Raw genomic sequence first — 20,749 nt, 5'->3', positions numbered from 1 at the left:
GCTGCAGCTGGGCTGGGGGGGATCCGAGCCCGGGGAGCTCCGAGCCCCATGAGCTCCGAGCCCCATGAGCTCCGGGCCCAGTGAGTTCTGGCTGGGTGGGCTCCAAGCCCGCTGAGCTCCGAGCCCGCTGAGCTCTCCCAGAGGAGCCACTCCCTGCCCGGGGCCAGGTCCTCTCCCGGCCATGGGAGTCGCTCCGGATGGGGATTTCTGCCACGTTCTCTGTCCGTTCTCTCAGTCCGCTCCTGGAGCGTCAGCGCTGGCTTGGGAGCACCTCTGGGACAAACTGGCTCTGGGAGATAAAGCCAGAATTTGTTTCTAGCCAGAAAGAATGCAGTCCATGGAAAAACCATAAAGTTTCTGGTTGTGGCAGGATTACAGCTGGGCTGACAGTGAAAGTTCCTGCTTGGAGCAGAATTACAGCAGGAATAAAATTTCAGAGGAACTCAGAGTTTCCACTCAAATACAGACATTGATAATTTTATATTTGCCTCTTTGTGGCTTGAAGTCAACCTCCTCCTGAAGTTGATTCTTCTGTTTTGTAGAAGCTAAATCTTCTATAATGCATTTTATAATTTTGAAAATATCCTTTTTGTTGTAAAATTGTCCCCCCTCCTTGTGTCCTGCTGCCTGGGTGGGTGTGCAGCTCCTGCAGCTGCCCGGGATGCAGCCTGGGGAGAACTGCACGCTGTGGCTCAGCAAATGCCACAAGGACGGTGCCAAGGCCACCAGGCTGTCACGGGCTGGGGCAAGAAACACTGATTGCTGGGATTGTTAAAAAAGAAAGGGCTGTGGGTGTTTAATCTGACACCCTTCACATCCTGAGGCTGTTTCTATGAGGTTTTGGTAAACCCTTTTGGCCAGTCCTTGGTAAAATCCCAGCAGAGATCTCAGTCCTGTTAATATTCTAATTGTTTCCCTCGGCTCTGTTGGTTACTGGCAAAGGCTGTGGATTCTCTTGCAGCTTTGAAATGGTTGACATGAGAAAATGATGGGATGCATTTTGCAAAGTGCTTTTGTAAGTGATGGGGCCACAAAGGGAGATTTTCCAGGGAGCCTGCAGGCACCAGCAGCCAGGTTTGTCTTTGTCCCTCGGACTGTGCAAAGCCATGAGTCACTTTCCATCCCTGTCTTCACCTTCCCACAGGCAAAACACGGTCTTGGAGCGGACTTCATATTTAGAGAAGTGGTTTGAGAGCTATTTGCTTAGCTTGCACTATTATTATTAAAGACAGAAATGGGTTTTTAAAGGTTTTAGTGAGTTGTAATTGTAGATGGTTTTCACTTCAAATCACCCAGTGGGGGCACTGGGACTTGCTCTGCAAAATGGGGAAACCTGAGCTGCAGCAGTGACGAGCCTCAGGGATGTGGATGTCTCCTTGCAAATCCACTGCAGTTGTTCCAGAATCACAGCATCACCCAGGCTGGAAAAGAGCTCTAAGATATAAAGTGCAGCCTTTGGCCAATGCCCACCTCAACATCAACCAAATACTTTCTGCAATATTTTCTTCTGGTTTTGTACAACTCTGGTGGATTGAAAGATGGAGGTACTGTATGTGGTCCTGGTTGAATCCTCATTCTTGGACCTTTCACAGTGAGATTATTCCAGGAGGATTTCTGCTGGCTGAGCTCTGAGCAGCCAGAGGTGACCCACGATCCCAAATGCTCTGCAGGGTGATTTGGGAAAACACGTGGGTGGTTTCTGGTGTGAGCACGGAGGTTCAGCTCTTCTGAGGCGCTGCTCAGCACCAGCCCGTGTCCCCTGGTGTGTCTGTGCTCCCTGCACAGCCCATCCTGCTGGGTGAGTGGCAGCTGGCAGGTCTGAGCAGCCAATGTTCTCTGGGACTGCAGCTCCTTCCAAACTCCCTGGCCCGGATCTCCCTGAGATTCCCAGTGCTGCTCAGCTCCAGCCTGGCCACAGATGCTGGAGAACATTGGTTCAGGATGGCTGGGTCTGGCTGAGAATGGGTGTGAGGAACACGAGCAGGGGGAGAAAATGTGTCCCCAGATGAGAATATTGGGAGTCGAAATTTTCAGTTCTGTGTTTGACTTTAGCCAAATGATTGATCTTGTTACATGCTGGGAGAATGAAAACTAGAATGTTAGTGTGAGGCTGCCTTTAAAAATGCTTTTACTGCGAGCTAGCCTTTCCCTATGATCTTTGTGGGAACAAGAGGAAAGCTGCAGGTTTGCCAGTTCTGGCTGCACTGCACAGGAGAGATGCACTGGACACGTGGCTGCTGCTCCAGTTCTGGTGCTTTGAGGGTAACTCTGACTGCAGGGTGGCAGCAGGACACAGCCCCCAGCACGGAGCTGCTGCTGAGCAGCCCCACAGGCAGGAACAGCCCCAGAGCTCTCCCACAGTGGCACAATGGCAATGCTGTTTCTGGGTGCTGACATGGGCATGGGCCCTGTGCTCCTGCAGAGCATCTTCCCAGGATCAGTCAGGTGATTTTATACCCATTTGTGCTGTGTAACTGACCCTGCTGAGCCCCCACGTTTCCAGTGGGAATAGGAACTGTTAAAATCCATCTTCTGGCACTGCTGCAGCTCTGTGCTGCTCAGGGGATGGGTACCTGGTAGCACAACGGTTTTAGCTCAACCCTTCTCTCACAAATACACAGGCCAAGTATATGTGGCCAAACCTCCCCTTGTATAAAGAAACATCCCTGGGGCCTTTGTGTTGGTGTTTGCAGCAGCTGGTGAGAATCACTCCTGGTTGTTTCCTTTCCCTCTCCTATTCACAAAAGGAACAAATTAGGAAAGCCAAGATTTTCTGCTTACAAAATGAAAGAAAAAGCTTTGTAGAAACGAGGTCTGGGCAGCAGCTGGGTCTCTGTTTTGTGCAGCAGGATCTGCTTATGCAAGGGAGAGCCTCTGGCAGGGCCCTGCAGGGAGGTGGGCGTGGGGCAGCTTGGGGAGAAGCAGGGTAAGAGGGATCCGTGGGGGGAGACATGAAATGCACCTGAGGGGCACGCCGTGTCCCAGGAGCCCACGCTTTCCCTGGGACACTGCTCAACCAGCACAAGCCATGTGCTCATCTCCCAGCCAGTGGACGTCCCAGCTCTGCTGCATGTTTGGTTTATGGAGCATTAGATCCAGTGTAGATGGGTACTTCCTGCTGGTCCTGTTGCTGTGGCTTTATCTTTAGCAGCACTATCAGAGCCTTCCCAGCACATGGGAATCCCCATCCTTGCTTCTCTTTTCTCCTGATTTTGGAGAAAGGAGCGGGGGCAGCATGGGGGGCCGCACGGCTGCCGTGCCCAGCAGGGCTGCAGCGGAGCTGGGCTGTCCCCAGCACCCCGGGCTGCCCTGGCAGCACAGCCTTGTCCTGTCCCCAGGCCCACATCCAGCACTCCCAGCCCAGGGGACTGTCCCTCAGGCTGGCCAGCCCTGCTGCCCGAGGTCTGTGTGAGGCAGGAGCTGCCCTCCAGTGTACAGCCTTTGCTCTGGGAGCAAACCTGCCACCACTCCCCTGAGCCAGGCACAGCCGGGGCGATGGGGCTGCCCCGGAGCAGGGGGCTAGAACTGCACCCCAGAGCAGAGGAACTCTGTGTAATCTTAGATACACTCTTCAGAAACATCCCAAAGGGCTCATTTGGCAAGATAAACAGCAAAAGTAACTAAATCCTGGGCTTCATCATGCTTTTTCTCACTTGCTGTTGCAACTGCATTTCAGAGCTCTGTTGCTTTAGCAGCAGCTTAATCCCCCAATGCCATGGCAGCTCAGCTGGAGCGCTGTGAACCTCTGGTGTGGATAACATCCCTCCTGTTCCTCATCCTCAGCATGCCTGGTGGCTCTGCAATTCCAAAGTGTCACTAATTTCAGAATCCAGCCTTCAACACATGCTCCTGCTTCTGCACACATGTGCATTCACAAAGCCAGAGACGTGTCTGAATAAACAAATCCAACCCCCCTCTTGCTGCAAACATTTCCCAAATGGTCTCTTTCCTATTTGTGTCTTTCAGGTGGCCATTCCCCTTCCCAAGTGACTGCCTTGGGCTTCAATTTTATCAACTGTTTTTTTAAATTCTCTGCTTTGACTATGTGAAAGATTCCTGCTGATTGCCCCTCAGGTTCCTTCTCTGCCTTATCTGTTCCTCCAGGATGGCAAATCTAACTCCAGTGAGCTGCTGCTGGATCCAGAGCTCAGGAATTGTGTTTATTTCTATAAAAATGGGAAACTGTATGAGAACTAGAACTAGATGGAGATTGAGAAGCTGGCAGTGGGAGGTATGAGCTAGATGAAACCCTTGTAATAAGTTTGGGCTCCTCAAATGACTTTGGACCACAAACTTTAATGCAGAAGAGAAGAGCAGAGGAGGTGGCTGGGGGTGTGTGCAGATCCTGATCCTGATCCATGTGTGCTCACTGCTGTCCTGAGCTGCCTGCAGAGCAGGGCTGTGCTGGCACAGAGGGAGTTGCTCGTGCACTCCCAGGGAGCAGCTCTGAGCCTGCTGCTTCACTTGCAATAGAAGGAGTGAAAAGCAAAAGTGTTGCTGCCCTCCTGCCAAACAGTAAAAAGCTGCATGTTTAAAAGCAAGATTTCAGTTTGAAAACATCAAAGCAAAACACTGACTTATTTGAAACCCCCTGTTATCCTATCCTGATAATAATGTTCTTTTTAGACAGAGTTGGAAGATGTTTTATTGGCTACTTTAATACCTTCATGAACACAGTGTGTTCCTGGAGCTGCTGCTTTGCCTTGTGTTCAGGAATACTGCATGTGCTATATTTCTGCTTACTAAAGTTTCAGAGAATTGATTTTTTCAGTTCAGGGTATGAATGTATTGTCAAGTAAGACATTTGTTTCCATTTATACAACTTGCAATTTGGTAATAAGCAATGGATGAAAAAGAACAGTGCCCAAATTCTCTTGTATAAAATTTCTTGGGAATGGCATCCCCTCATTTCACAGAAACAGGCCAGTTTTCAGTCCTGTGATTAGCATTAAAAGTACAGATACTAATAAAGAAGAAAGAAAGCAGAAATAACTGGAGCTTAGTGAAGTGGTGTGAAATCTAGCACTGGCTTCTGAATAGTAACCCAAGAGCTGTCCCTGACTCGGGGGTATTTCAGCCCCGTGCTGCTCTGTCGGTGCTGACCAGTCAGCGGTGCCATCAGGGGCATTAGAGGGCAGAGTTAATGCTTTTTACTACAAGGTCGCGACTTCATTGTCAGAAGGCAGATGCGGGCAGCAGCCAGCGGCCCCAGCGCTGTGCTATATATATATATATATATATATATATATATATATATGTGCGATACCGGTATCTGTCCCCTCCTGCAGCCCCCGGAGCTGTGCCTGCCCTGCGGGGAAGGACCGCCGGGGCGGTGCTGCTGCCGCCGGGCACCGGGAGACTGTCGGCAGGGCTGCACTGCCTCCCGGTGGCTTCTCCCCTCCTTCCCCGAAACGTTTCTAGGGCTGGAAGCTTCGGGCAGCTGCAGCGGGACCCTGCGGCCGTTCTGCCTCCCCTCACCTGCCGCGGCTGCAGCCCGGCCCTGGCACACCTGAGCCCTCCTGCTGAAGCTGTTCCGCGCTCCCCGGGGCTGTGCACTCATTTCCCACAGCCTTTCAGCGCCCTGCGTCCATCCCGCACCCTGCAGGGGCACCGGCCACCGGGGCTGGCTGTCCCCGGCAGGGCCACCGGGGCTGGCTGTCCCCAGCAGGGCCACCGGGGCTGGCTGTCCCCGGCAGGGCCACCGGGGCTGGCTGTCCCCGGCAGGGCCACCGGGGCTGGCTGTCCCCGGCAGGACACCTCTGTCCCCGGCAGGGCACCTCTGTCCCCGGCAGGACACCTCCGTCTGGAGACCAGCACGGAAGGAGAGCGGGAAACCTTCCTTAAGTGCAACAAAATAAAACACCCGTTTTGTGCTTGTTCCAGTGTGGCCTCATCCTCCTCTGTGCTGTTTGCCCGTGCCAGAGCTGTCCTGGGAGCTTCTGTTGCTCCTGGGGAGGGACAGGGCAGGAGAGGGCTTTGTGCTGCATTCCCATCCCTCAGCTGCACCTTATCTTCCCATGCTACCTGAAATCTGGGTTCTCTACCTGTGTTTTACCTCTCAGCCCCTGGCAAAAGGGGAGATGGGTTTGCTGGTCTGTGCCCAGCCCTGCGTGTACACTGTCACTGCGGGACCCAGGGCCAGGCCACCCTCACCTGTGCAGAGTGGGCTCGGTGCGGGGCTCAGTGCGGGACTCAGTGCGGGGCTCGGTGCGGGGCTCGGTGCAGGGCTCGGTGCAGGGTTCAGTGCGGGGCTGGCAGCGGGGCTCGGTGCGGGGCTGGCAGCGGGGATCGGTGCAGTGTGTGCACCGATGTGGGGCTGGCCGGCTCGACTGCTCCCGGCGGCCGCACGCCCTGCTGGGGAAGAGTGTTAGTTTGGAATCTGCACAGTGGAGCAACCTCTGCCCCGCACGATACGACAAGAAGTCACCCCCTGGCCAGGACCCAAGAAAAACACGGGATTAACTTTGCCCTGTGCTGGCTCGCTGGGACGCGTTGAGAGCTGCTCCAGCAGCGCCAGAGCAGAGCCTGCAAGGATGGGAGCCAGGCTGCTCTGCCTGGGCCTCCTCGCAGCCCTCCTCGGCTACTACATCTACAGCCCGCTGCCCGAGGACGTGGCCCAGCCCTGGACAGTGATGCTCACCTCGGCTGCCTTGAGGGCCCTGGCACAGCTGGTGAGGTGGCGGGGGCTGGGAGGGCAGGGCAGGGGGGTTCTCGTGCCTCTGGGCTCAGGGACACGGCGGTGCGTGTGTGCCACACTGTGTGCCACACGGGCACGGTGTTACACCCACCCAAGGGCAGGGGCTGCTGAAACGAAGCACTGAGCTGACTGCGACTAGGATACAAAGAAATGTAGGAAAGATTTGATCTTGCAGCCTTGAGAAAGGGCAGTTCGGAGATACGAATGAGATGTGGGGTGTGACTGTGGATCAACACGCTTCCTTGCTTCCCTGTGCTGTGCAGCTGCAGCCCTGCTGCTTGACTCATCCCTGACTCCATGTGCCCAGCTCCCCGGCAGCGCTGCGTGTCCGGGGAGGGCAGACTACAGCAGCTCTCACAATCTGCTGATTTTTGTGGTTTCATGGAAATCCACTGACAAAATAGGCCTGAAAACCACACAGAGCAACATCTCTGTGTGAGACAGCCCTTGATGGCAGGGGGTACCTTTTTAGGGCTGTCCAGCCTGCAGGAGAAGGGAGGATGGGGAGATTTTTGGGGTGTGTCAGGGACTCCTGTTTTATTTCAGGGGTTGAGGTGGTGGAAGATGGGAGTGGTGAGAAAGAAAGGAACTGTGGTCAGCAGTGTTGGTGCGCTGCCTTGCTGCTTGCCTTCCTAAATCCCCTGCTGGAGGGAGCCGGGCATGGGCAGGCATGGGCAGGCATGCCCGGTGCCTGCTCGGCGCCTGCTCAGTCCCACTGTCACCTCAGCAGGGCACTGCTGGCCGCAGGCGTGTCCACTTTGTGCCAGGATAGGGTGTTTTCCCTGGAAGGTGGAGCTGTGTCCGTGGTGCTGCTGTCCTGCCTGCCTGGGAACAGCAGGGCTGTGGGCAGGCATTTTCTAAGTGGGCTCTCATCTCCGGTGAAAGCCAAGGGATGGGCACAGCCACAGCCTCCCTGGAGCTGCACTAGTGCAAATTACAGTTAGGTGGCTCTAAATTATCCTAAGTATATCCTGAATACATGTGCAGTTCCAGGGCAGTAGCTCAAGGTCACTTGGGGCAGGGCTGTGCTTCATAGGGGACCCTGCTGTAGTCTCTCTGACTCCCTGGTGCTGGTTTGAGCAAAATAAACAAAGTGCCCCCCTCGAGCCTTCCTGAGCAGTAGAATCCCCTCTGAGCTCCCAAAGGGAGCACCACGACACTGCACATCTCCATCCCCTCTGCTGTGGAGGGTCCTGGGGAGCCCCCAGCTTGGCAGCCCTGCTGGGTGTGCTCAGAGCCCTTGGTGTCCCCTCTTTGCAGCAGGGAGCCTGGGAACGTTTCCCTTGCCTGCCAATGTTTGTGTCCTGTGTCCTGTGTCCATGTGCTGCCAAGCTGGGGAGCAAACCTGCCACTTGCTGCAGTGTTTGAGCCCAAAATCCCCCAGGTGTTCCAGGAAGTGCCCTGTGCCCTCGGTCTGAAACGCCTGAAGAAGGTACAAAACATAAAGGGATGTTTTTGCTGTGTGACATCCCCCAGGGCTCACTCCCTCCTTGGCCCAGCTCTGTGGAAGCACTGAGACCCAGACTCGGGCCCCTCTCCCAGCTCGGGCGGATGGGGAGCATCCCCCGGGGGTGCCTCATCCCAGCTGCTGCCCCTCTGGAAACCCGAGCTGCTGGAAGTGCTGTGGGCACTGCCCCTGCCCCTGGCCAGGCACAGCCAGGCTCCCTTCTCCCTCCACAGGTTTTGGGTCTGTCCCAGCTGGAGGGACTGGGGAAAACGCTTTCCACAGCACAAGGATGCCAGCCCCCAAAGTGGCTGGCTTTCCTGTTGGCCCAATAATCTCACACTGGGACAATGAGGGATTTTCAGATGAGGGCACCATTTCCTTTTATTGATAATGGCCTGGAAACCGCAGGCAGCAGGCCAGTGGTTTCCCACAATGTAAATTGTCCACTTGTGGAAAACAGCTCTGAGAGCACTGGAAACCCTCAGTGCTGGGGCTCAGGGAATTCCTCCCACTGCGGGGCTTTCACAAGCTCATTGGAGTCACAGCAGGACTCACTTTGGCTGAGATGTTTGTTTTTTCAAGATGTTAATCCTTGGGGGAAAAGCAACAACTGAGAAATATTTATGTAAACTGTGTCAATGTGGTGGCTAACAGCAATTCTGGCGTGTGTATGTGTGTTTGTTTGTTTTCATGGAGCTGATGGCAAGGACCTGCGCTTCCCTCAGCAGTGTGCCAGGGCCTGCCCACTCATCTCCATCCCAATTCCAGCACACTGGGATTGGCAGGGCTCCTCCTGGCATCACCCGCTCCAAGCCTTCAGAGAGAGGTGACTCAAAACTGTGGTGACAATCCCTGTCAAAGACTGCCAGCAAGGGCTGAGCTGCGTGCTATTCTAGCTCCTGAAAAGGAAGGTTGTATAATGAAATCCCAGACTGGTTTGGGTTGGAAAAGATCTTAAATTTCATCTCGTTCCACCCTCCTGCCAAGGTCAGGGACACCTTCCACTAGACCAGGTTGCTCAAAACCTGGTTCTATGTGGATGATGATTAAACAGTTGATTTAAATACAATTTGAAGGGGGAAAAAAAATACACCGTGCAGGGTCAGACTGTGACTTCCACTATCACAGTCTGAAGGCTGGAGGTTACACCTATCAGCAGATAACCAGTCATGCTCTGGGGGTTTCACATTCTTCCTGTGGACAATAAAGCATCTCTTGGAAGCCAAACTCCAAACAGGTTCTGCACCAGGCTGGGATAATTTCTTTCTTTTAAAACTCAAACCTGCACTGAATTTCATCTGTTTTCACCTTCAGACAGCGTGTAAGAGCTCGGCTTTATTTCCTGTTGTTCCAGTTGTGATGTGATGAGGCTGGGGAGGGAAGAGGGTCGCGTCCTGTTGCCGGGGGCGGTGGTGGAGGAGCTGAGGTGCTGGTGCTCCGGCAGCGCAGGGGCCGTGGGTGGCTCTGGGTGGCTCTCTGCCTTTGGTCCCCGGGCTGTCCCCACGCCACGCTGGTGCCAGCAGCAGGCCAGGCGCTGCGGGTGGCTCTCTGTGTCACAAAGCCCGTGCTGATGCTGGCGCTGGGCTGCGGAGGTGACCCACGTGCATGCCGAGCGCTGAGCGTGGCACGAAGCAGCAGCCCCGGCTCTGGGCTGGGCTCTGGCCCTGCTGGGCAGCGTGAGCCCGTGCCACCAGTGCTCCCCACGCTGCCAGGCTCAGGTGGAGGCACTCTGCTCTGGCCTGCTGCACAGGCTTCCACGCACACCTGTACGGAGCATCAAATGGCTCCAAGGGATTTTAATCCGAGAAGAAATAGGCTGCCCTTGGAACAGTTTCCCCTTGTCCTGGCTGTAGTCGGAGGCGGCTGAGCTGCTGGGGCTGATGAACTACATGGAGGGCCTGAGGCTGATCACGGCTGTTGAGCTCGTCGCTCCCACGTCCGACGAGAACGTCACTGTGACAGACACGGAGTTCAGCGGCGTCCCCGTACGCCTGTTCCTGCCCCGGAGGGCACCTGGCGGGCTCAGGAGGGCCGTGGTTTACTTCCACGGCGGCGGCTGGTGCCTGGGAGATGCAGGTGAGCTCTGCCCTGGTCTGTGCCAAAGATCCCAACACCCTGTCAAGCGCTGCCTGGTGCTCCATGGGAGCTGCCACAGGGAGGGGCAGGGGCTGGGGTCTCACCAGCTGAAAGCAGGGGGGAGTCAGCTGAAAGTGCTGCCCAGAGGAGCAGGCAGCTGTGGGTGTGCGTCCCTTCTCACAGGCACTGCGCTCTCATTCCAGGCATGCACGGCTATGATCTCGTGTCACGGCGGATTTCAAATGAGATAAATGCTGTTGTGGTGTCAGTCAAGTAAGAGACATTCTCCTTCCACATGGGATGATGGTTTGGAATAAATTAATCTGTTTCAATTTCTCTGTATTTGGTCACATGCTTTCCTGCTGACTTAAACACATTTGGAACAGAGGCTGCCAGGGTGACAGTGGAGAGCTGTGGTTGGTGGCTATTTGGTCTTTACAAAGATGGGTGGGTAATAAAGTAGATCCTCTGGGGCAGACAGTTCCCACTTCTCTGGGCATGGAAATAAACATCCCCCAGCTGGGAGATGTGAGCAAGTCCTTCTCTTTATTAACAGCAGGTACTAACACACTTCTCTTGCCTCCACCAGCTACAGGCTGGCCCCTCCACACCACTTCCCTGCCCAGTTTGAAGACGTGTACTCGGTGACCAAGTTCTTCCTCCAGAGCGAGGTCCTGTCCCAGTACGGGGTGGACCCTGAGCGGGTCTGCGTGGCCGGGGACAGTGCCGGGGGCAACCTGGCTGCGGCCGTGGCACAGCAGGTACCGCACAAATGGCCTGCGAGCTCACAGGCAGTGTTTGTGTAGTTTCACGACCACTAAGGAAAGCTCAGCTTGCAGCACACGCTGCTCTGGTGGTTTGTCAGGATGTCACAGCCTGCGGGATCGTCACGGGGCTCTGGGGACCAGGCAAGCGGCTGTGCCTGAGCCACTGGATGGCATCGCAGGAGCTCCAGTGACATCCAGACATCTGCCACTAAAAAAGGCTCTCCGCCCTCTAGTCGGGGCTTACAGCACTCTAAAGTTAAGCTCGTGTTGGCTGGTTTAGGTATGATGTTTGAAAAGGGAATTTTAACTGCGTGACTCATAAAGATGCAAATAGCAGGGAAAACAAGCAAACAAAGAGAACCCTCACTAAACGTTGCAGTGTGTGATCATACAATTTGGTGCCTGTTGCACTTCTTCAGCTTTATCAAATAAAGTCAGCACGATGATGTTGCTCTCCTGAGAAGCTGTTTGGGCTGTAATAAAACACTAGGAATGGTGATGAATTTGCTGCGGACGCTAAAGGCAGAAGATGAGGGAGCAAATGGAAAATTTATTAGTGAAGAGGGGAAAAGGTTAACATATAAGAAATGTCAATGTTTAATTCATCACATTTTATTTGTTACATCTCCAAAATGCACAGAATTGCAATTGGTTGAGTTGTAACATCTCACAGTTAAAAACCAAACACATGAACATGCTCTAAATAGTGTGAAATGATAAAGAGACACAGAAAACTGAAAGTTTTGTGATATAAGAATAGAAATTTTCTGTAGCTATAGAAAATCTTCTGTCAGCACTTCAGAAAGCATCAAAATTTCAGAAAGAGGATTTCCCAAAAAGCATTATCCTTCAATATAAGAAATAGAATGGAATTATATTTGATGTTTGAGAATTTTTATTACAGCATGCTGTTTCAGATAACCTGCCTATACATTCAGAAATTCTTTATGCTGGTTTTATTGATAATCTTATTTTGCTCATGTTGCAAAATGCATGTCTTAATTCTTACCTCAGATGATCCGTCAGTGTGGGAGGATCTACACCTTTACCGATTCTTTGCAACTGTTTGATTTTTCTACAGCTGGTGGAGGACCCTGAAGTGAAAACCAAGCTCAGAGCCCAACTTCTGATCTACCCAGCCCTGCAGGTGCTGGACCTGGACCTGCCGTCCTACCGAGACAACGCCGAGAAGCCGCTGCTGCCGCGGTCGCTGATGGTCCGGTTCTGGAGCGAGTATTTCACGTCGGACCCCGCTCTCAGGGAGGCCATGGCCTCCAACAGGCACGTCCCAGCCGAGGCCGCCCAGCTGCTGCCGCTGGTGAACTGGAGCCGCTGGCTGCCCGCCGAGATGCGCAAGGCTCACGCGTACGCGCGCGCGGCCCCGGGCGGCGCGGAGCTGGCCCGGCGGTACCCCGGGCTGCTGGACCCGCGCGCGTCCCCGCTGCTGGCCAGCGAGGCGCGGCTGCGCCGCCTGCCTCGCGCCTTCATCCTCACGTGCGAGCACGACGTGCTGCGCGACGACGGCGCCATGTACGCGGTTCGGCTGCGCGAGGCCGGCGTGCCCGTCACGCACCTCCACGCCAAGGACGCCTTCCACGGCGCCATGACCTTCCTCGCGTGGCCGCTGGAGCTGGCCCTGGGCCACCGGCTGCTCAGCGCCTGCGTGGGCTGGCTGCGGGAGAACCTGTGAGCGGGACAGGCTCTCCTCACCTGCGCCAGGTGTGACTGGAGCCGTGCTGCGCTTCGGCCGTCAGTGCCGTCCCCCTTGCAATTCTGAGCAGGAAATCGGTGTGACCCTAATCCCCGTGTTCCCCCAGTGCTATCATCTGAACCTCAGACCCCCAGACTGCCAGGACTGCCCTGGGGTTCCTCTTCTGGCCCTGCAGCCTCCACGATTTGGTGTCTTGTGCCTGCTGCTCTTCCCTCTATCACGCTTTCAGCCCATGGCGTGTGCCGAAGGGCCAGGTCGCTGTGCTCACACGGGACCTGCCCGGTGGCTGCTTCCCTCCCATCTCCCTTGGCTCCGTGGGATGTGGCAGCGGGGCCCTGCTGCTGCCAGGGCTGATGGGGTGAAGGGGAGCACCGGGAGGCTCGGGGCAGCTGCAGGGACCTGCCATCGCAGGCTGGGCTGGAGCTGCTCTTCCTGCCCAGCACAGCTTGAGGGAAGCACTTGGAAACCCAGTGGGATGGCTAAAAAGTTGGGAAACTGTTTTGGGCTTTGCTTGTTTGTTTGCTTGTTTTGGGAGTTTCGTTTATTTGGGGTTTTTTGTTGTGTTGGATTTTTTTTTTTTTTTTTTGTTAAAGCACGTACCTTATTCCTACTTCCTTTCTTTAATCCTTGCACTAGCAGGAAATAGTGAATCAAACCAGCACTGGATATTCACTGGGAAAAGGAAGCTGTGAAGATCCCAGCCTTACAATAACACTGCTGCATGGTCTATGCTCTACTTGTCTGTTAAGTCATGTACAAGGTGTTCTAATTGTCCTTGAAATTTTTTTATCAGATTTCTTAAAAGTAGAATTAGCTTAGCAGCTTTATGGGGTTGGAAAAGAAACATAGTTCAGATGGCTGTGTGGAACAAATAACCTCTGTGTAAATGTTGGCTGTGTTAAATATAAACCCTAAAACTTTTGACCAAAGCATGAACACAGGGGTTGGCTGTTGGTTTAAGTAAATCAGCCAGTGGGCAGGTACTTCATGCATCCTGCTTTTCTTTTGCATAAAAGGTACTGAATCTTCAATAATTCTGGGTTATTTTTCCTGGGTGTGTGCGGCCTGTTCAGATGGAATGTGTACGGGATGATTGCCGTTTTCCATCTTTATGAAGTTGAATCTAAAGATTAAACTTGGTTTTGATTCCAGTGCAGTGTGTTGGTCACTGGGTGTCCCAGCCGTGGGGAAGCAGTGGCAGCTGTGCTGCAGGCAAAGGGTGGCCCGGCTTTCAGCCCTGCTCTCACTGCTGCTGGGCTGGGGCTGTCCAGGAGGGAAGTAGCACTGGCTGAGTGGGTCTCTTCTTGCACCTTTGCACACCCCCTGGATGCACATCTGTGCTCGTGTGCCCAATCCCAGAGTGTTTGGAGTTATTCCTCAGGTCTCCCTGCAGCACTGCCAGCACAGCCCAGCACCCACCCACAGACTGGGCTCCTGTCTGCTGCCGAGGCAGCTCCACTGCAGTTTGATTCCTCCCACATTTGGAATTAATTAACAGCCTCTTAGTGTTCCTGAAGAAGTTGGGCATTGGGGTTTTGCTCAGCAATGCCTTTGGTTGGATTTTCTATACAGTTTCAGGGTCACATCCACAAGAATGTTCCCTGGGGTGGCATTTCTGGGTTGTAAGTGCTAATGGAATGAGCCCAGCTGAGCTTTCCAGGAAGACAACCTTGCTTAAGAGGCTGCTCAGGGAGGATGGCTGTGTTTTTGATTTGGAGGTCGCCCTGCTGTGACCCAGAGTGGCTTTGGTCGTTCTGCTGCCCTGCAGCACTGGGATGCTGCTGCTGGAGCAGCACTGGGCTGAAGTGTTGGCTCAGCTGGCTTTGCTTCCCTTCAGGGCTGCTGGAAGTGCCTGTGCCAGCCCAGCTGGGGCAAACCTGGGCCATCCTCCCTGTTCACACTGTCACCAGTATTGTGCTTCCTCCATCGTGGCTCAGGCATCAGCTGTGTCAGGGACACTGAATGCCTGCCTGTAAGGCAGAAGAAAAATTTATGTTCTAAGAAACAATGCCAGACAAAAATTGCCAAGCTTTCCTTGGGTGTTTTTGTAGGATGCTCTTGGATCCAGAAGTAAATGGCTTTTAAGCACCAGCACCTAAATTTGGACTCATGATTGATTGGGCTGTATGTTTTTGTTTAGGTTCCTGAAATAGACTTTTGGGATTGGAAATGCCTGGTGAGGCACAAAAAGAGACAGTGAAAGCTGCACTGTTGATGTTGCTGGCAGGAGAGGCTGGAGCTGCAGCAACCCATTTAGCCACACCAGAAAACAGGACAAACCACCACAGGGGAAGTTTGGTGCATCTTCAAAAATATTCCCTTGAAGGAAGGATGGGATTTGGTGGTTGACAGTCAAGGAAAAAGCTCAGCCTCACCGTGGTGGGGCTCAGAACCCCATTTGGAGCCAACTCTGGGTGCAGAGATCAATCCCCCAAGGATGCCCAAGCACAGGGAGACAGACTTATCACAGACTCTCCTACCACAGGGTGCAGAAGGAGGTGGGGTTCATGCTTGCAGGTGAGTCAAGGAGGAAATGAAGCATCCTTGAAGTGTCCCCACCAATCTGGGCTTCCCCATCACCCATTTCTTAAGAATCCTTAACTTTTTGTTGAAGTACTACACAAGTTAAAAAAACCAAAAAAATCCCCAGCAAACCACCACCAAAACCCCAAAGCCCAGAGCCGGGCAGTGCTCTTGGGTTTCTGGTATTTCTGGCAGTGTGGGCTGATTGTTCCTGGTGTGCTCAGCTGGGCCTCTGTTCCCCAGAAGGGCTCGGGGAGGGTCCCAGCGCTGCAGCAGCAGCCATCCCGAGCTCTGGGGCTCCCTTTGGCTGGCTCAGGCTGGTCTGGGCTGGAGCCAGGGCTGGATTTGCCCAGCAGAGGCCAGCAGGACTCCAGCCTGCCGTGCCAGGAGCACCAGGAGCCGCGGGCACAGCCCTGGCAGCCAGCCTGGAGTGCCGGGCACCAAACACTGCGGGAACCACAGAGCCTGCTGCTGAGACCCAGCCCAGGTGTGTCCTGTGGACAGGGCTGCTGAGAGGCAGGGGAGCTACAGGGGTCAGCATGAGTGACTGGGACAGCCTCAGAATAACCAAGGGTTAGAAAACTGCTTAGCAGTACAACCAGCTGAAGCAATAGTCACAGAGCTGTAAAGCAGGGACCGATCTAAGCCTACTGAAATGACATTAAGGAGCATTTCTTGCTCCCTCACCAGTTCTCTGAGGAGTTACTGCAGCAGGAAGGAAGAAATGCTCCATTTGTTCAGCCCTATTTAATCCTTCAGTGCAACAGCAGTTCCCTGAATGAACAAGACATTTAAAAGCTGTAAATGAGAAGCCAATGTCAGTTATTAGCCATGGGGGAAATTTAAAATCAGCTTCTGCAATGTCTTAATATAAGCTGATTTATTGGCCTTGTCCACAGAGAAAAGCTACAATAGCTTTTTATATATATTAATAGAGTTAATATTTGCTAACTGTGAAGTCCATCACAATAAAGGGGAGGAGGGGGGAAGGCAGAGAAGCTGTGGCTGCCCCATGCCTGAGGATGTTCAAGGGCAGGTTGAACGTAGCTTGAAGCAGCCTGGTCTAGTGAAGTGTCCCTGCCCACGGCAGAGGGCTGGAATTGGTCACTGCGGGGTTTGGTCACTCTGCATCAGCAGCATTATTGTATTTGATCTTTGCCAATAATTACATAGCGATGCTGAGTGAAGCAGCGGGCTGTGCAGTGGCCATGCGCCGCTGCGGGAGGAGTAAGCGCTGCTCCTCCTGCGGCCCCGGCTGTCCCTCAGGCCAGGGGCTGCCCTCCCCTCCGGGCTGGTTCCCCGCCAAGGGGAAGTGGTGTTGGCACCTCGGAGCTCAGCCCAGCAGCTCCCGCCTCGGCCGGGCCTCGTTAATGATTGAGCGTGATTAAATGCTGTGAGCCCACGGCTCTGGCACCTGCAGCACCAGTGACGAGGCAGCACCAGCATGGTAAGGGCTCCAGGGCACTCTTCTGTTCCACCACCTCTGAGTGGGCTTCCAACTGCTTCACCCTCTTACCTTAAAAGTCATCTGTCAGCCTTTTCCTAACTACTTGCTAAATTAATGCAGCTCTCCATACAAACCTTCAATTATCATCGCTATTTAAGGTGCTGATGTCTGTGATGTGCTCTCTAGATTTAGAATCTCACTAAGGTCTTGGGTTTCTCCTCAAGAACTGATCAGACAGGGCTCAGCAGGTGAGGTCTGAGCAGAGCAAGCACTCTCTGTAGCATTTCTGTCTCCTGGGGGGCACAGAGTAAGTGTAGAGGCTCGATGGAAATGGCTTTATGGAGTTTTTGTTCTGCCTCATGATTCCCTTCAAAATGAAATACAACTGATCTCTGCTTTGAGGACAGAGACCTGGGAACAAGTTCTTGACACCAAAACACCTCTGGAAATGCTTAACCTCAGCTTGAGTTCATTTTTAATCTATATCCCAGTTTCTGGCATTTGGCTTTCCCTGCTTTCCAATTGTCTGCTGACACTTTATCTGAGGCTCTCACCGAAAGCTGTCTGTGTCCTGTGGCAGGGGCAGGTGGCTTTGCTGAGGAGGGAGAGGAGTAAAGATCCTGCTCTATTTCCTTCCTTGTAGCTGAAAGCATTTTTTTAACCAGCCTTTAGAAAGCAAGCAAGCTCACGTGTGGTGCAGCTTTGAAGAAAGCCTTGGCAGAATGCACAGGAGATGTGCTCCATCCTCCGTGCAATTCTGGTACCCAGTTTCCAGCACAGCACACAAAGTGCTCAATTAAGGGCTGGGTTCATTTAACAAACACATCTCTCCTGGCTCCCCAGGCAGCTCCGAGCACCAGCCTTGTCAGCAAACCTCTGCCTCGGTGATGAGGGAGGACCACGGGGCCGGCGTTGGGTAACAGGGGCAGATGACTGCACGAGGCTCTGACAGGGCACCCACGGGCTGGTTTCACTTTCCTGGCCCCTGGCACTGCCCTGGCTGTGGCCAAGCTGGCACGCAGTGACTGATGCCTTCATCAGCTGATGCTCCCACTTCGAGTTCCTCACACAGGTCTTTGCTCAGGCGACTTTTCATCTTCTTCTGTAACTGATCAGTGTCTGCAAGTACCAATCCCATGTGTGAGAGACATCTGAGGTTACATATCTACTTACCCTGTAGGCTGGAAGGAAATAGCAGGCTGCATTCACTGATTACAGCAATGATATAACAATAACTGTGCAATGATCTTTTACTTGGGTTTGGTGTTTATTTTTTTTTATTATTTTCCAGGCTGCGAATGAGACCAGTGACTGTTTTCTGATCAACAGAGTACTGGAAAAGTATTATCTCCCCACCATGTACAGCCTTGAGTTCATTTTAGGTGCCATTGGAAACACCGTTGTGGTATTTGGCTATATTTTCTGCCTGAAAAAATGGAAAAGCGGCAACATCTACCTGTTCAATTTATCCATCTCAGATTTGCTACTTCTGTGCACTCTGCCAATACTGGTGAACAGCTACTCCAACGATCAGTGGGCAAAGGAGAGCATCCTGTGCCACAGCAACAGATTCCTGCTGCACGCCAACCTGTACAGCAGCATCCTCTTCCTCACCACTATCAGCGTTGACCGGTACATGCTCATGAAGCACCCCTTCAGGGACCACCTCCTGCAGAAGAGGAGAACAGCTGTCACGGTGTCCCTTGCCATATGGATCGGGGTGATCCTGGAGCAGCTGCCGCTGTTGCATTTCCTGGAGACTCTAACACCTGCCAATAAGGACGAGTGTCTTGATTACGCCAGCTCGGGAGACCCCGGGAAAAGCCTCATCTACAGCATGTTCCTGACGGTCCTCGGTTTCCTCATTCCTCTCCTGACCATGTGCTGCTTCTACTTGAAGATGGTTCATTTTCTGAGAAGCAGGAGCGAGCAGGTCCGTTCTGCCCTGACCCTGGAGAAGCCCCTGACCCTGGTGATCCTCACCGTGGTCATCTTCTCCCTGCTCTTCACCCCCTACCACGTCATGCGCAACGTCCGGATCGCGTCCCGGATCCCGGCCTTGAACGTCTCCGAGTGCACGCAGGGCGTCATCAGCGCCGTTTACATCATCACCAGACCCTTTGCCTTTCTAAATAGTGCCATTAATCCCGTTTTTTATTTCCTGATGGGGGACCACTTCAGAGAGATGCTGATGGCCAGAACAAGACAGCTCCTGGGCAGGCTGACAACCACTGGGAAGTGAATGAGTGCGCAGACCCCTTGGAGTGGGAGAGGTCTGGGAGGAAACTCTCTTAGGCAGAGCATTCAGCAATGTGCCATTTTTTTAGATAACTTTATTTATGCAATAGAATAGGTATGAGCTGCCTGTGTTCTTCTAAATGCACCTGTTACCTTGCTGTACAGGAGATGCCTGCTGAGCTGCCTCCAGCAAACCAGGAGGGATGCTCTGCTCGCTCCCAGCAGGACCCTGCCCTCAGTGGATACCCCACAGCCCATGGACACTGCCATCTGAAGGCCACCAGGTCAGCTCTCTGAGGGCAAACACGCTGCTCCCAGACAGCTGCTCTGTGAGCCATAACGTGGACCTGGGCTGGGGGAAAACGTGCCTTCATGTGTCACCAGGACAGCCAGGCACTCACACTGCCACTTAGCAGGGTATGGAGCTACCTGTCTTCAATATAAGTGTCCATAAGTGCTCACGGAATCTATGGCCTGAAGCAGAATTTAGACCTCAGAGTTCACACTTCATTAGCGGTTCTACTAATGAACCAGGAGCTAATGAGAGCCAGTCCCTGCCTGCTCCCTGCAGGATCGATCAGCAGCACAAGTTACTCTCCAAAGGACTGACCTGACTCCAAGCAGACAGGGAAAGATGGATGGAGCACTGAGCTCCTGAGAGCTTGGGCTGGCCCAGGCTGCTGGGAGGGAGCGTGGGCAGGCTGTGGGCAGCCCCCTCCCCTGCCAGGGACCCCCTGCTCCCCAGCACCGGGATGGCTCGGGGCTCACCCAGCCTAGCCTGGGTTCTGCTCTCTGATGGGTCAGTCACCTGCAATGTGCTTTGCTGCGCTGGGGGCACCAGCTCCGGAGAATAAACTGCTCCAAAAACTAGGAAAAGTCTCCTCTGTGTTGTTTTACTTGATTTGCTGATCTCTGGAGTGTCCGTGAGACCTCAGCATCTGCCTCGGTCCATGTCACACGGGCCTGTGCCCTGTCACAGAGCCATCAAAGCAGGGTCTGGTCCCCAGCCCCACACAGCAGCAGCGTTTCTGTGCCTGCCAGGGGGGTCACCCTGTGCTCTTTGCACAAATGTGGAAGAAACTTGCTTTGGGGTTTTTTTGGCGCAGAAACAGCCATGCAGAAGCTCAAGGTGCTTGGTCAATTTAGATTTCCTCCCTGAGGCTGGGTTTGCTGGAAGAGGAGGCACTGCCAGCCTAACAGCATCCAGGTGTCACTGCCCTGGTCTTGTCTGGGTTCAGTTCTGCCCAACGAGTCCAGCCCAAGCCCCAAGGCAGGGCTGGAGCCACGGGCACGCTGGGTGCCCTCTCCAGGGAGGTGTCTGTGCAGCATGTGGCATCCCATGCCCCTGTGTCGATGGCCAGGAGCTGGTTTCTCTTTGTAAACAGTGTGTGGTGACAGTTTTTACGGATTAATATACTCAGTAATTTGTTTTGCTGTGTCCACTGAGCGGAGCAGAGTCACAAGGGCTCTGCCTGAGTGACACTGGCACGGCACTTACCCACGGGTGCCACAGCCCCAGATGTTGCTCTTGCTGTCAGTACATCCCACAGAGCCATCAGCAGACAGGAGCCAAGGCAGAGGCCGTGCCAGGGACCCCAGTGCTGAGCAGAGCTCCGGTGTTCCCTCCCTGCTTTCCCACACCAGTGCAGGTCTCAGCAGCTGCCCGGCCCTGTGCTGCTCCCCGCAGGCTCTCCTCAGCCGGGGACCCCCAGACAGAGCCCAGACACCTCCCAGCACTCAGAGACCTGCTGGGCTCTGCTCCTTCCCCTGCTGACAGCCCTGCCCTGTGCCTCTGCTTTAGCAGCCATCCATTGTCTCCATGGCTTCCATGGCCCTAAACTAA

General features: G+C 53.8%; 2 protein-coding genes across 2 annotated transcripts; both read left to right on the top strand.

Moving 5' to 3' along the window:
* The first annotated feature begins 6,470 nt into the window (after window positions 1-6,470).
* Window positions 6,471-13,849, top strand: AADAC (arylacetamide deacetylase). The gene is made up of 5 exons (XM_030280502.4): window positions 6,471-6,671; window positions 9,998-10,220; window positions 10,424-10,493; window positions 10,810-10,981; window positions 12,069-13,849. Exons 1-5 carry the CDS (start codon window positions 6,534-6,536, stop codon window positions 12,675-12,677), a joined length of 1,212 nt encoding a protein of 403 aa, XP_030136362.4. The 5' UTR covers window positions 6,471-6,533; the 3' UTR covers window positions 12,678-13,849.
* A 2,642-nt stretch (window positions 13,850-16,491) lies between these two features.
* Window positions 16,492-19,765, top strand: SUCNR1 (succinate receptor 1). Its single transcript, XM_012575765.5, has one exon. The coding sequence runs from the start codon at window positions 18,026-18,028 to the stop codon at window positions 18,908-18,910; it is 885 nt and encodes a 294-aa protein (XP_012431219.5). The 5' UTR covers window positions 16,492-18,025; the 3' UTR covers window positions 18,911-19,765.
* The last annotated feature ends 984 nt before the right edge of the window (window positions 19,766-20,749 follow it).

This window comes from Taeniopygia guttata, chromosome 9 (assembly GCF_048771995.1).
Source record: "Taeniopygia guttata chromosome 9, bTaeGut7.mat, whole genome shotgun sequence".
In the NCBI taxonomy this organism is placed as follows: Eukaryota; Metazoa; Chordata; class Aves; order Passeriformes; family Estrildidae; genus Taeniopygia; species Taeniopygia guttata.
This window is presented reverse-complemented; position numbering and strand designations above follow the sequence as displayed.